The sequence below is a fragment of the Urocampus carinirostris genome, chromosome 11, assembly GCF_059441175.1.
Source record: "Urocampus carinirostris isolate Australia breed hairy pipefish chromosome 11, RoL_Ucar_1.0, whole genome shotgun sequence".
In the NCBI taxonomy this organism is placed as follows: Eukaryota; Metazoa; Chordata; class Actinopteri; order Syngnathiformes; family Syngnathidae; genus Urocampus; species Urocampus carinirostris.
This window is the reverse complement of record NC_142359.1, coordinates 6,308,464-6,322,952: the sequence shown is the minus strand read 5'-3', so window position 1 is coordinate 6,322,952 and position 14,489 is coordinate 6,308,464. Positions and strand designations below refer to the sequence as shown.

At 43.6% G+C, this 14,489-nt stretch overlaps 1 protein-coding gene across 4 annotated transcripts in view; it reads left to right on the top strand.

The window, feature by feature from the left end:
* Positions 1-14,489, top strand: part of iqsec3a (IQ motif and Sec7 domain ArfGEF 3a) — a 114,905-nt gene that overhangs the window by 89,113 nt on the left and 11,303 nt on the right. For 2 of the 4 annotated variants that reach the window (XM_088347132.1, XM_088347134.1), the window contains exons 10-13: positions 3,833-3,932; positions 4,014-4,172; positions 6,300-6,389; positions 11,021-11,064. In XM_088347132.1, the coding sequence (XP_088203258.1) occupies positions 3,833-3,932; positions 4,014-4,172; positions 6,300-6,389; positions 11,021-11,064 (393 nt within the window). Of the gene's footprint in view, positions 1-3,832; positions 3,933-4,013; positions 4,173-6,299; positions 6,390-11,020; positions 11,103-14,489 lie in introns of all 4 variants that reach the window. The other 2 variants (XM_088347135.1, XM_088347133.1) reach the window with 2 other exon arrangements.

Here is a 14,489-nt window from a genome sequence, read left to right as displayed (position 1 = left end):
GTTTTATTGAAAGAAAGAGGAAGGGCCGGGTCCACGATCCGGTGTTCGCTGGACGCGGGAAGCAAGTCGCTCTCGCAATCGGATTGTGATCCGAATACGTAAGTGGATCTTCCGTAGCAGGCGATGGCGGTGTCAGGGACGGAAAAACAGGTCGGTAGCCGGGACAGGAGAGCAAACGTGGTCGGGGTCAGAAACAGGTCGTAGCCGGAGACAGACGGGGAGATCAGTAGCCTAGATGGTAGTGTACCCGCTTTGAGACTGGGAGGTCGCTGGTTCGCGCCTCGGCCGAGACATACCTAATTGGTATAATGGCGGCGCCCTCTGTTGGCTGCGGCTGCATCGACTCGCTACAACGGGTCAGGTGTATCGACATTTCGTTCTGTGTACATTGTTACAAAGAATGACAATACAAAGGAAATTATTATTATTATTATTATTAGATCAGGAACTGACAGGTGGAAAAACGGGAGCAAAAACAGGACAGGCGGGAGTCAGGGTCAAAAGGCCTGCCTTGTATCGACAGAGGTTTGCAGACGGACCGACAACAGGAGAGTGACGGGGCTTGGTTTAAATAGGGACAGGGAGTTAATCAAATGAGCGGGCATAGGTGATTCCAATCAGTAATCCTGACAAATATTACTCCAGTAGAAATAAAAGTAGTAATCCAAATACTTACTTGAGTAAGAGTACTTGGTGAAAAGATTACTCAAGTAGTGAGTGACTGTCGCAACGTCGTATTTAACAACCAATCAGATCATCAAATTATCAAAGTCAGTCCTATCAACAAAAAATACATTTAATTTACAAGTAGATTAAGATAATCAAGTAAATTCAAGTGTTTTAATAAACAGTCAAATGAAAATAGTATTAATCCAATAAATAAATTAAGCACATGTAGCACCAAGTAGCACGTTTATAGCCCCAATATGTATTTTAACAGGGTTTGCAAGCAGAACAAGCTAGCCCATGAACTGGAACTTGACATATTGTAGCTGGTGTTTGGCACTCTTTTTAAGTGGAACCTGCTTTTGATGCTTTCCTCGTTTTTGTTTCCATAGTCGGTATTGCTAAGTAGCATTTTCCATCTGTTTCATCCGTTTTCCCCCCCTGGAGTTGAATATGTCATGAACCAGAACAGGATCAGGACCCAAATGCGTGACATTTCTCACACAAGCTTTTATTTGACAAGAAATGGGGAGTTATGCACGTTAGGCAGCGGTCTGGCAGGGAACGACAGGAAGCCAGAGACCGACGAGATCAGATATCGGACAGATGGGGTCGATACCGGACAGGACGGGAAAGACTGATTGATATTGAAAGAGGATATCGAAAACTAGACGGGAACGAAAACTGAAGAGAATAATAAACAGGACAAAAATAGACGGGAACGAAGCTGGAAACCGATATTAAACAGGACAAAATAAACGGGAACAATACCGGACAAGAAATACCAATAGGAAATAGGACTGAGTCAGAGCCCGAGTCTTGCGGGGTAGAAGTTCGTTGACGGACTGACAAATGGAGAGTGAGAACACTTAATTTAAATAGAAGGAAAGCCAATCCGTCTACGAGCCGTAGCTGGCGTCACATGGGTGGGCCAATTGGGCGCCATGGCAACCGTGACAGAATATGGTCATGTGACGAGGCTGCGACGTTTGATTGGTTATAGTAGAGCCTAGTGGAGTTCTGCGTCAGAATAAATGCGCCTTAGCGTAGACAGACAGACGCGTACTTGCGTGGAGGATGTTTATTAAGTAACGAAAAACAACTTCATTGTTACCTAATGTAGTGGAGTAAAAGTAACATTTCTTCTTCACAAATTGTTTAATTTACTTCAAAATACTCTTCGAAGAGCAGCATTTCCCAAAACTTACTCAAGTAAATGTAACGGAGTAAATATACTTTGTTACTACCCACATCTGATATATAGTTAGATCACAAGTCGGACATTCATAAAGCCAAATTATTAGCTGCTGCAACCGTTACGTGTTTCAAGTAAGATATGGATATTTGGCACAAATTTTCAATCACGATAATTCAAAAGATACTTTATAGTTTGATTGATAGCTTACTTTATTCGATAATTATAAGGAACAGCAAAAAAATAAACGGTTTGTTGTATATTTTACATACATAAGGCGCACTGTCAGGACCAGAACGGAAACAGGACCCAATTGCGTTACGTTTCTCACAAGTTTTATTGAAGGAAAGAGGTAGGGCTGCGCCCACGACCCGGTGTTCGCTGGACGCGGGAAGCAAGTCGCTCTCGTACTTAGATTGTGATCCGAACACGGAAGTGGATCCTCTGTAGCGAGTGATGGCGGTGTCAGGGTCAGAAAAACTGGTCGGTATCCGGGGCTGGAGAGCAAGGCGTGGTCCGGGTCGGGAATGAGTCCTAAGCCATAACGGGAGAGTAGACGTAGTCAGGGGACAAAAAGAGCTCGTAAGCCGGGACAGGAGAGCAGACGTGGTCAGGATCAAAACAGGTCATAGCCGGAGAAAGACGGGAGCAAAAACGGGACAGTTGGGAGTCAGGGTCGTGAAAGGCTTGCCTAGTATACACTGAGGTTCTCAGACGGACTGACAACAGAGGACTGACAGGACTGGGTTCAAATAGTGACAGGGAGCCAATCAGAACCCGCGGCGGTTGGCGCCAAATGATCAGGCACAGGTGAGTCACATCAGTAATCATGACACGCCCTTGGCCCATGGAATTAGAACAACAGTAACAGCTACCATAATTATTTGTGTATACACTTTCCTACACTTACGGTATGGAGTACTGCAATAATTTATCAGTTGAAAAATGTCAGGAATCTAACCTGGGTGCGGGGGTGCGAGCGCTGAGAGTACACTAATAGTAATGGAAAAAAATAGGAATTATATTTTATCTCACTGTGATAGTTCTTATTCACAGTACCAGAGACGAATGTTAGAGAATGGAGAAAACCGTGCAGCTAAATAAATCAGACTTTTACACAGGGTTGGGTAGGGTTACTTTAACTGGATTACTTTCAATGACTTTAGGATTACTCCAATACCAAATATGCTAATATAAGACAAAATAAACTAAATATGAATAAAATGACTAAATTTTGTGCAGGCTTGGGGAGTAACGGAATACATGGAACGGCAAAAATGATGTTAGCAAGGTGTTTGGATTTGTTTTCATTTTGTTTCTGTCGCATTTTATGTTCGTTTTGCCGGAGATCAAAGAGATCAAAGCCAGGAGAGAAAGCTTACCACGTGTTGTGAGTCATCATTTTATTCATATTTAGTTTCTTTTGTCTTTTATTAGCATAACTGGTATTGGAGTAGGGCAGCACGGCGGCGGAGTGGTTAACGGTGCAGGCACAGTTCTAAGGTCTTGGGAACCTCCTGTGTGGGTTCAAATCCAGCAACCGGACTTCCTGTGCGGAGTTTGTATATTCTCCCCGTGCTTGCGTGGGTTTCCTCCGGGCACTCCGGTTTCCTCCCACATTCCAAAGATATGCATTTCAGGTAGATTGGCCGGTCCAAAATGTCCCTAGGTGTGAAAGCGCGAGCGGGTTGTCTGTCCCCGTGTGCCCTGCGATTGGCTGGCAACCAGTTCAGGGTGTCCCCTGCCCACTGTCCGATGATTGCTGGGATGGGCTCCAGCACCCCCGCGACCCTACTGAGGATAAGCGGTGCAGCTAATGAGATGAGAATGAGATGAGGTATTGGAGTAATCCAAAAGTAATTGAAAGTAATCCAGTTAAAGTAACCCTACCCAACCCTGTCAGTTTTACAAGAACAAGTTAGTTTTCCTCACAGTTCAATGTTTATTCTGAAATGTTTGTGCTCATTATAGATCTTAAAGCTTTGTCCAAAGAAGAAGAGTTCTGCAGCCTACACGTTCTGCAAAGCTTTGGGCCTACTCGGCATGCAGTTTCACTTATTTGAGAATGAATGTGAGTTTTGTACCTCCCTTCTTAACCGTACAACGGAATTCCAGCTCGATTTGAACTGGAAACCCTTATCCCTTCCATCAGACTACCCTCACGGCATCACCATCCTGTCGCCATTCGGCTCTGACAAGAAGCAGGTGCTCAACTTCTGTGCTCAAAGTGCAGAAGAGTTGCTCAAGTTTGTGGAAGACCTGAAGGAATCCATCGCTGAGGTGTCGGAGATGGAGCAAATACGTATTGAGTGTAAGATTTTTTTATATCGCCTCTGTGTATACCGCATTCTGGCCTAAAATCACCTCCCTTCCACTCCTCCCGAGTCCTCACAAATAAAATGTGAAAATGTGGGTTTGCTTTGGGCTCTGCCTTACCTCTTGTATAAGTAGGGTGATTTTTAGGGAAATGCTATGTGTTTTCTACCAATGCCTATCATAGACTTGCTACTACTGGTTCTCTCTGATAGATCTGTTTTATTATTAAGATAATATTAACTATTATTATGATTATAATAGTGTTGGGAATTTAATTTTAAAATGTTTGCCATATTGTTCGAATTAGTTATCTGACTCCATTAACATTCACCCAACAATGCACGCTCATTTCTTGATAGAAAAGATGGACAAGAGAAAGCCGACGATTTCACACGGGGGCAGATTTAATTTCATTATTAATTTAACTAAGTGTACTCCATCGAAAAAAACCGAATTAGTCGAATTAGTCGAATTTGTGTCGTCGGAGACTCTGGGAAGCCTCTTCGAAGTATTCCAGCCTTTCTCTTCTCGGCCCACGCCTCTCCGCAAGATGGTGTGCCGGCTCCTCCCATGGGCGTGCCAGGGAAGCCCCACGTGGGCTCCACGGCTCCACCACCTCGCCTCGATGTCTGGAAAAACTTTACGTCATCAGGGCCTTGTTCTCAAAACATCGCCGGCCGTCCTCCGTCAGAGTCATGTTATAAAAATTCCCTTGTCAAAATATCCTGCATTTAGACCGGTGCGACTTGTCATTGAACTATAGCCTACTCGATGAAAATCTTCATTGCACTCAATAAATGTAACATGTATTCAATCGTATAAAATTCTTTATAGTCAAATGTATAAAATCCTTCAATGGCAACATTATTACTAATGTATATCTTGTATAATATATGAATTTAATAACACTATTTTTTTTTAAATAGTATTGATCCAATCAACACTAAATATGTTTTTAAGGAGGATGCAAGTTTAACTTATGTGAGACCAAACACTAAATACGAACTGGTCATCTTTTTGGAGAGGACGTCGCCAAAATATACGCAGAGACAGAAATATGACAGAGAGGGAACGCTCTTTATTGCATTCATTCGTTCATCCACGTTCGAAATTCGTCCAATAGAGATGCTGGCATTTACAACAAGATCACGTGATGTTTTTCTGGGAACCGGAAGTATTTTTTTCGGACTCTAAAGTGTTTTTGCTCGGAATCCACTCGCTAAGTCAACAACTTGTGATTTCTTGTATCAACATTATCTCATAACATCCTGCCTGTCACGAGGTGGGACCGGACCAGAATGGGGGCAGGAGGCAGGAAGGGAGAACTCAATTGCGTAGACAATCATAACTTTTATTTAACAAAATAAAAGTCGTCCAAAAACCCAGGGACAAAACAGAACAAAAACATTCTTACACTCAGAATGGTCAAGTACAGGTTTCCTCCGACTCAAACTAAACAGGACAGGGCATAACAGAACAGAAAAGGTGTAATGAGCCAACACCCGCAATACCCACAACCCAACCTTAAGTAGCAGCCACGCAATTAGCTGATCTGCTTCAGCTGGTGCCCAGGGGGCGGGGCAGACCGGTCGCCACGGCGACCATGACACTGCCGGATGTCTGTTGTCAGCGTCAAAGCTGCTGATTTACAGTTAATCCACAGCAATCCGAGCCACCTTCTTGTCCATTTAACCTGCTGTCATAAAAAGGTATTTTACTCGTTACTTACTTGATAAGGACCGGCGTTGTTAATGAGGCGGAAAAGTACCACACAAAAGCTCAACAAAGTGGTTCAAAAAAATGTAGCCCATTCAAAATAAAGGGTTTGCTGGTATAGACTGACATGAATTCCACCGATGTGCCTTAACAATGCGCGCGCAGCTTGGCTACGTCATACTTGTTTGCCAAGACAGAAAGGCTCTATAGGGAACAGATTGTGCATAATTCAAGTGAAATCCGCATTAGAGATTCTGCATGATTGGTGGCGACATGCAATTAGCATCAACCGTGGGGTTTAATTACAGTGATGGGGAGCGTGGGAGGTACATGTTGATGCTAATATTACGCAACTGTAATGTTGATCATGATTGTGTGTCGTCTGCATGTCTTTTCCTTTTGCTAGGGGAACTGGAGAAACAGCAGGGAGCCAAAAGCCACCCCATCAACAACGGTACGCAACTGGAGCTCCGGGGAAAACATGCCAGCACATCAGGTAATCGATATGAGGTTTAGGTACAGTAAACCCTGACTACGGGTCACACCTGGTTTAAAGCTCTCTCATCTCATCTCTCATTAGCCGTACCGCTCATCCTCATTAGGGTCGCGGGGGGGCTGGAGCCCATCCCAGCCATCTCCGGGCAGTGGGCAGGGGACACCCTGAACTGGTTGCCAGCCAATCGCAGGGCACACGGGGACAGACAACTCACTCGCTCATTCACACCTAGGGACAATTTGGACCGGCCGATTCACCTGAAATGCATGTTTTTGGAATGTGGGAGGAAACCGGAGTGCCCGGAGGAAACCCACGCAAGCACGGGGAGAACATACAAACTCCGCACAGGAAGTCTGGAGCTGGATTTGAACTGGTTTAAAGCTGAATGTGGGAATTTCAGATAAACTCAACTTTGTTTTTTGCTCAAGCTGCACTGGACTTTACGTCAGAGGTGTAAACAGCCATAAAATTAACTAAATCACGTCCATTGCTCACTTTTTAAAATCATCTAGTACAGAAATGTAAGATATTCAACCCCATTAATGTACTAATGCCATTAAAAATACAAGGTTTGGCCTATGTGATTACACACAAATATATTACATCACCAAATTATGGCCTACAATCCAGACTACAGAGCGCACATGATTAAAATGCACGAAAATCAGCGGGGAAATGTCCAGAACAGAAAAGTAACACCTCGATTGAGTACTGCAATAATTTATCAGTTGAAAAATGTCAGGAGTCTAACCTGGGTGCGGGGGTGAGAGCGCTGAAACTACACTAATAGTAATCGAAAAATTTTGGAATTATATTTTAACTCATCGTAGTAGTTCTTATTCATGGTACCAGTGACGAATGTTAGAAAATGGAGAAAACGGAAAGTCGTCCTGAAAGCTAACTCTTTGGTGTATCTGATGATAAATCAGACTTTTATACATGGTTGGGTAGGGTTACTTTAATAATAATAATAATAATAATAATTTCCTTGTATTGTCATTCTGTGTAACAATGTACACAGAACGAAATGTCGATTGCATCTGACCCGATGCAGCCGCAGCCAAGAGAGGGCGCCGCCGACCACTTTTTAAGTCTTAGGAATGACTCGGCCGGGGCGCGAACCCGAACCTCCCAGTCTCAAAGCGGGCGCCTTACCGTCTAGGCTACTGAGCTGGTTTAACTGGATTACTTTCAATTACCAATGCTAATAAAAGACAAAAGAAACTAAATATGAATAAAAGTACCAACTTTTGTGCAGGCTTGGGGAGTAACAGAATACATGGAACGGCAAAAATGATGTTGGCAAACTGTTTGGATTTCTTTTCATTTTGTTTCTGTCGCATTTTATGTTCGTTTTGCCGGAGATCAAAGAGATCAAAGCCAGGAGCGAAAGCTTACCACGTGTTGTGAGTCATCATTTTATTCATATTTAGTTTCTTTTGTCTTTTATTAGCATATTTGCTATTGGAGTAGGGCAGCACGGCGGCGGAGTGGTTAACACGTGTGCAGGCACAGTTCTAAGGTCTTGGGAACCTCCTGTGTGGGTTCAAATCCAGCTACCGGACTTCCTGTGCGGAGTTTGTATATTCTCCCCGCGCTTGTGTGGGTTTCCTCCGGGCACTCCGGTTTCCTCCCACATTCCAAAGATATGCTATTCAGGTGAATTGGCCGGTCCAAATTGTCCCTAGGTGTGAAAGCGCGAGCGGGTTGTCTGTCCCTCGATTGAGACACTCAATTGCGGACTGTGTTCCACTAGCACAGCAGTAAATGTTAATTACATTGGCATTAACATAAACATAGGAGTGCAACAAAACACTAAATGTACCAGAACAGAGACAGGACCCACTTGCGTACGTTTCTCTCAGTTTTATTTGGGAAGAAGGGAAAGGATTGCACACACGATCCGGTGATCGCTGGTCGCGGAGAGCAGGTCGCTCTGAACACGGAAGTGGCACTCCTGTGGCGAGCGATGGCGGTGTCGGGAGCGGAAAAAACGGGACAGTAGCGGGGACAGGAGAGCAAAAAACGTGGTAGAGATCAGAAAACGTGGCGAAGCCGGGAAACAGACGATAGCCAAAACAGGAGTCATGGTCGAAAAGCTTGCCTAGAGTAAACTGAGGTACGCAGACGGACTGACAACGGGTAACAGAGAGACAGGGGTTTAAAATGTGACAGGGAGCCAATCAGAGTCCGAGGCAGTTGGCGCCAAAGGAGCGGGCACAGGTGCCTCGCATCGGTAATCATACCAGTTCTGACAAAAATTTAGTACATTCACTACAGCCTGTGCACATGCTGGGTCATGCGACAAATCTTAAGCTCTCCCATCCCTTGCGGACATGACAAAGTAATAGAGAGAAGACCAAGTGTTATTACTACTACATTAAAAAAATCATACATAAATACTTGTAATATTTCTAAGAAGAAGTGTAGGATAATAAATATTTTTTTCTGTGTGGCATAAGGTGATTTATTATCGTGTTATTTTTTCCTATCCGGACGAAAACTGCGATGTTATATTCGGCTGTTATCGCTCCAATTACTGTCAGGCCGATAATCACATGATAAATTTACTTATAACATTGATTGCATGTATACGACATCGCTGTTTTCCATTTGCCACGTGAACTCCTCTTTCCACGATGCTTTTAACGTACGTTTACGTTTCGTAGCGTCATCAATTTTGATAGCTTCTTTTGAATATTTCTTCTGGGGCTGAGGTTTTGGCTTGATTTCTAACCGCTTGTCCATTTTTTTTGGTGTTTTTTGGCTTCTCATTGGCTGCAGAGTACGCAAATTGCCAAACAAACCGCAATTTCCAACCCGAACAAATATTTCGAACTCGTTTGTAACAAACCACCATTCCATCCTGTCCAAAAAAGAAACAAAAAACAAAAGTTGTTTTTTTTCCTTCTTGAAAAAGTTGTCGGCCAACTGGGCGGAGACGTTTTGTCAGTTGTACGCCCTACGTAAAAGATGTTATTTCAGACACTGGGCATGTATAATAATTTTTTTCTGAATGGCATGAGTTGCTGTTAGCTTGCTAATTCCATCAAATTTTCTACTGTTTGGAACTCAAGTGTGCGCAAAAATCAGAACCCTTGGTCTCACTTGCGCCCTCTGCCATGAGTCAAGATAATTACGTGCCTCACTTTGCATCTATAGACACTCACAGTAATATGTAACATACTAATTACTTACTTACTTACTTATTGCTCCAGCGAAGGTCGGGGGGTCCCGTCCCTGTGCGTTGAGCCGACCAGATGAACCAGGTTTTTCCAATGCTGGCGGTCTTGTGCCAGCTGTTCTGCATCCTCTACGGCAACTCCGTGTTGTTGGAGGTCGCCCGCAACGACGTCGAGCCATCGAGTGCGGGGTTTCCCTCGTGGTCGTCTCCAGCCTGCGGCCTTTGGGTCAAACTGGAGAATGGCTCGTGTCGGATGGTCTGGTGGTAGACGAAGGACATGGCCAAACCAGCGGGTGCGGCGTTGTGCGACCAAGGAAGATGCTTGGGGCTGGCACGTGCGGGCTCTGAGCTCTTTATTGGAGACTCGCTGGGGCCACCTGATGTTCTCGATGGTTCTGAGAGCCCTGCTATCAAAACCGTCGATTCTTGTGGCCAGGGTGTCGTTCAGGGGCCATGTTTCTGAGCCATAAAGCAGGATAGGGAGTACGGCGAGGTTGTAAATGCGGAGCTTCGTCTTGCGTGCGATGGTCTGGTGCCGCCAGAGTGGTTTCCAGAGAGACTGCAGAGCAGATGCTGCCAGGGCTCTTCTGCGGAGAATCTCTGGTTTTAGGTCCCCATTGTCTGTCACCATGGACCCCAGATATACAAAGCTCTTGACAGGCTCTACGATGTCGCTACCAATTTGGATGGGAGGTGGATCTGGTCCATCACCGACATACATGAACTTGGTTTTCGTCCAACTCACTTGCAGGCCAAGCCGCGCTGCCTCTTCGCTGTAAATGCCCAGAGCGTCTCTCAGCTGGCTGTAGGAAGTGCTGAGAATGATGGTGTCGTCAGCATACTCCAGGTCAGTCAGGTGGTAGTTGCCGAAAGACACTCCGGGGATGCGCTCAGTAACCCTGAACATCAGATGGTCGATGATGCAATTAAAAAGGTCGGGAGCAGCCACGCAGCCTTGGCGAACGCCGCTGGAGATAGCAAACCAGTCGGAGTCAATGCCGTTGATACGGACACAGCTCTCTGCGTTGCTATAGAGCAGCTTGAACAGGGCTATGATCTTGGGTGGTGCTCTGAGAGCTTGGAGGATGTTCCACAGTGAAGAGTGGCAGACGGTGTCAAAGGCGGCCTTCAGATCAATGAATCCGATATATAGATGGCGATCTTTACGGAATTCACGGGTCTTTTCTATCAGCAAACGGACGGCAGAGATGTGGTCCGTTACTAATTGCATTAATTTTATTAATGATTTGAAAATGTAGCCATTTGAAAAGAAAAACCAACACTGAAAAAATGTAACCATTTAATACATTTTCAATTGCATAATTTCATTAGTACAGGTGAGGCACAGTCTCACCAGCCTCCCCTCACTGCATGTCACTGGTGCAAAATGTGTATCTTAATTTAGTAAAGGTCAGTAACGACATATAATGTATAAATGTGGCTTCAGGGAACCAAGAAGAGGAAGACAGAAGTGGACAAAATGCCGTGGAGGTGAGTGCTTAAAGACAAGGCTGCATCCCCTATGACAGGTAAGTGCACAAGCTAGCGTAGCAAGGACCAAACAGAATCGATGAAAACGGATACAGATCCAAACACGTGAAAAGTAATCAATAATCAATAAAAAAAGAAGGCAATTTCCTCTAATATTTTGTCCCCGCTCATCTAAATCAACCATTGGGCCGCGAACCATTACCAGGCGGTGGATTGTTTGGTACTGGCCCCCCAAAAACGTCGAGTTTGCGTTATATCGAGGTTGCCGGTAGTCCCTTTCCTTATTTGTGCAATGATTAACCAGTCGACAATTGGAGGAAAGAGGATTCAAACCCGGATCACGGCGGTAAGAGCGTTCTGTTTTAAGCACCAGGTCACTAGGATTATAGATGACATAGGAAAAGGCATTTGATTGTATGTCATCATTACACTGTTTTTACTTTTATGTTGTAATGGAGCAATTTGAGAAAGAGTTCAGCGTTCTACAAGGTGATACCCCGAGCATTATAAGGTTATAACATTTGTTGAACTGAAATCTGACTCCGAAGACACTTCACGTGTTTTGTCTAATTCCTTACAGTTGGAGAATATAAAAAAGTCTGAGAGATTTAATAAGCTGAACGACGAGTGTAGTCCACATATCAATTTATATAGCCAAATCAAAGAGTTGAACAAATTGGGTCTTTCTTCATTGCCAATTACAATCGTGTGGAGAAAGACGACAAGGTTCCGGGGTCCCCTCATCTTATCACCCATCTTCACGCCCCATGACCAAGCCTCTGGCTGATTGGTCCGCGCCATGATTTGAAGAATGGGAGGATGGGGCCAGGCACATACTCCCAACACCGCAGGCGAGATGATAAGTCATTGTTATCTGCACAGACTGAAACCAAAGACACATTCCAAAGCAAAGGCGGTTTACGACACCCTTCGGAAAAGTTGCACTCGAGGCTGAGGTCAAACTTAGGACAAGTATCTCTGAGTATAAGTGGAATAAAACAGTGTATAACATATACTATAACTTCAGTATTAATAGTGTGCTGATGAGAACTGAATGCCTTTTCCTGTGTCATCTATATCAGTATATCAAGTCAATGAAGACCTCCCATAGCGCTTTACAATGTGCTTCACACTTTTCCTTTTTACACACTAACTAACCAATAGCAGCGTCAGCCATGCAAGGCTGATGCCTACTATCGGGATTCAGTGTCTTGCCCAAGGACACTTCGACATATAACACGGAGGAGTCGGGAATCGAATCTGCGACCTCTTGCACCCTAGACGAGCGCTCTACCTCCTGGGCCAATGCCAGAGGTTCTCAACTGGTCTCAGAACCCAACATCGCACCCAAATTAAAAGCCCAAACCCATATAAAGAACAAATTACCACTTCTCAAATTTATTGACTGAAAATATTTTGCAGTTTAAATATATATAGTGTGATATATTCTCATTTTTAATAAACAAAACAGCAGAACCAAAGCAACTTCAAGTACCTTATATATACTGGCATGTTAGCCTACATACAAGTGCCTATAAAATGGCCACAAACTAAAATAAATTCATAATATTAATAAAGTGTGTTCCTAAACAGTGATAGTGACTAAATTATTTAGATAATAAAGATTATTATACTTGTAAAACGATAAAAATATAAGTTTCAAACCATTTATTGTACCCTCCAGCAGCTCTTCAATGGTACTCATACACCATTTCTGTTTTTCTTCTTCAAATTGTTTGTTGTGTCACTTCTTACTTGGGACCCATAAGATAAGGGTAATAAAACCATCAAAATCACAATAAAACAAGATGTGGTCCCCTTTCAAACGTAATTTAGACGGCGCTGATTGATTGAAATGTAAGAAGAGCTTGAGGCCCACTGAAAACGGGTCCACGGCCCACTTTTGGATCCTGACCCCCCCAGTTGAGGAACACTGATCTATATCCCTAGCGGTCTGGTGATTACGCAGTGGATTTGGCTTTATTATTATTGTTATTATTACTATTTTTATTATCACTAATGATATCAATATAGTCAGACAGTAAACTGGTTCATAGTCCGTGTTGGGAATCTAACTATCAAAATCTATCGTTTACTAAATTGTTCGAATTAGTTATCTGACTCCATTAACCAAACACGACCTACATTCATCCAACAATTATGCGCACTCGTTTCTTGAGAGAAAAATGACCAGGAAGGCAGACATTTTCACACGGGGCGGATGTTTATTTTTCCTAACAGAAAAACTGAGTGTACTCCATCGGAGACGGCTGTGGGAAGCCTTTTTCTAAACTTCTTTAGCTTTCTCTTATTGGCTCACGTCTCCCCTCAAGATGGCGGCCCGGCTCCTCCCATGGCCGTGCCAAGCAGTTGTTTTGGTGCCTTGAGCTCTGGCTCTCTCACAACAGCGCCTGTCGTTCTGTTTCAGCAAATCCACGAGTCCTGTTAGAAGGACGCATCTAGCTTCAGCATTGTAAAGTGGTCAGAGTTGTCAATAATAGTTTCAAAACCAGGTGCGAGCAGAGTTCTGTTGTAAAAATGTCACAAAATCCTGCAAACAAGAAGGACACATCTGGTTTCAGCATTGTAAAGTGGTCAGAGTTGTCGATAATAGTTTCAAAACCAGGTGCGAGTAGAGTTCTGTTGTAAAAATGTCACCAAATCCTGCAAACAAGAAGGACACATCTGGTTTCAGCATTGTAAAGTGGTCAGAGTTGTCGATAATAGTTTCAAAACCAGGTGCGAGCAGAGTTCTGTTGTAAAAATGTCACCAAATCCTGCAAACAAGAAGGACACATCTGGTTTCAGCATTGTAAAGTGGTCAGAGTTATCAATAATAGTTTCAAAACCAGGTGCGAGCAGAGTTCTGTTGTAAAAATGTCACCAAATCCTGCAAACAAGAAGGACACATCAGGTTTCAGCATTGTAAGGTGGTCAGAGTTATCAATAATAGTTTCAAAACCATGTGCGAGCAGAGTTCTGTTGTAAAAATGTCACAAAATCCTGCAAACAAGTCCTACACAAAATATTATGAATTTCAAACAGCCTGCCCTGACATTGAACTAAAGCCCAGTCAGTGAATATCTATTGCATTAAACTCAATACATGTAATTTTTAGTCAATCATACAAAATCCTTTATAGTCAAATGTATAAAATCCTTTACACAGAAAATGTTTTCAACCGCTGATCTAAGTGTTTGGACAAGCATCTTGAGAAAGCAGAAGCCTCATTAACTACATTACCCAGAAAGCTTTGTCACTAAAGAATGACCTTTTACCGTCCCCTTTTCTATGACAGATCGCCCCCTAGAGGATGCACACGCAGCTTTAAATTGACATTGAATGTAACCCAGGAGTCTTCCTGACAGCTTGATTACATATTGAGTTTATTTTCATGTATTTTTTTTATTGATTTCAACCCTGTA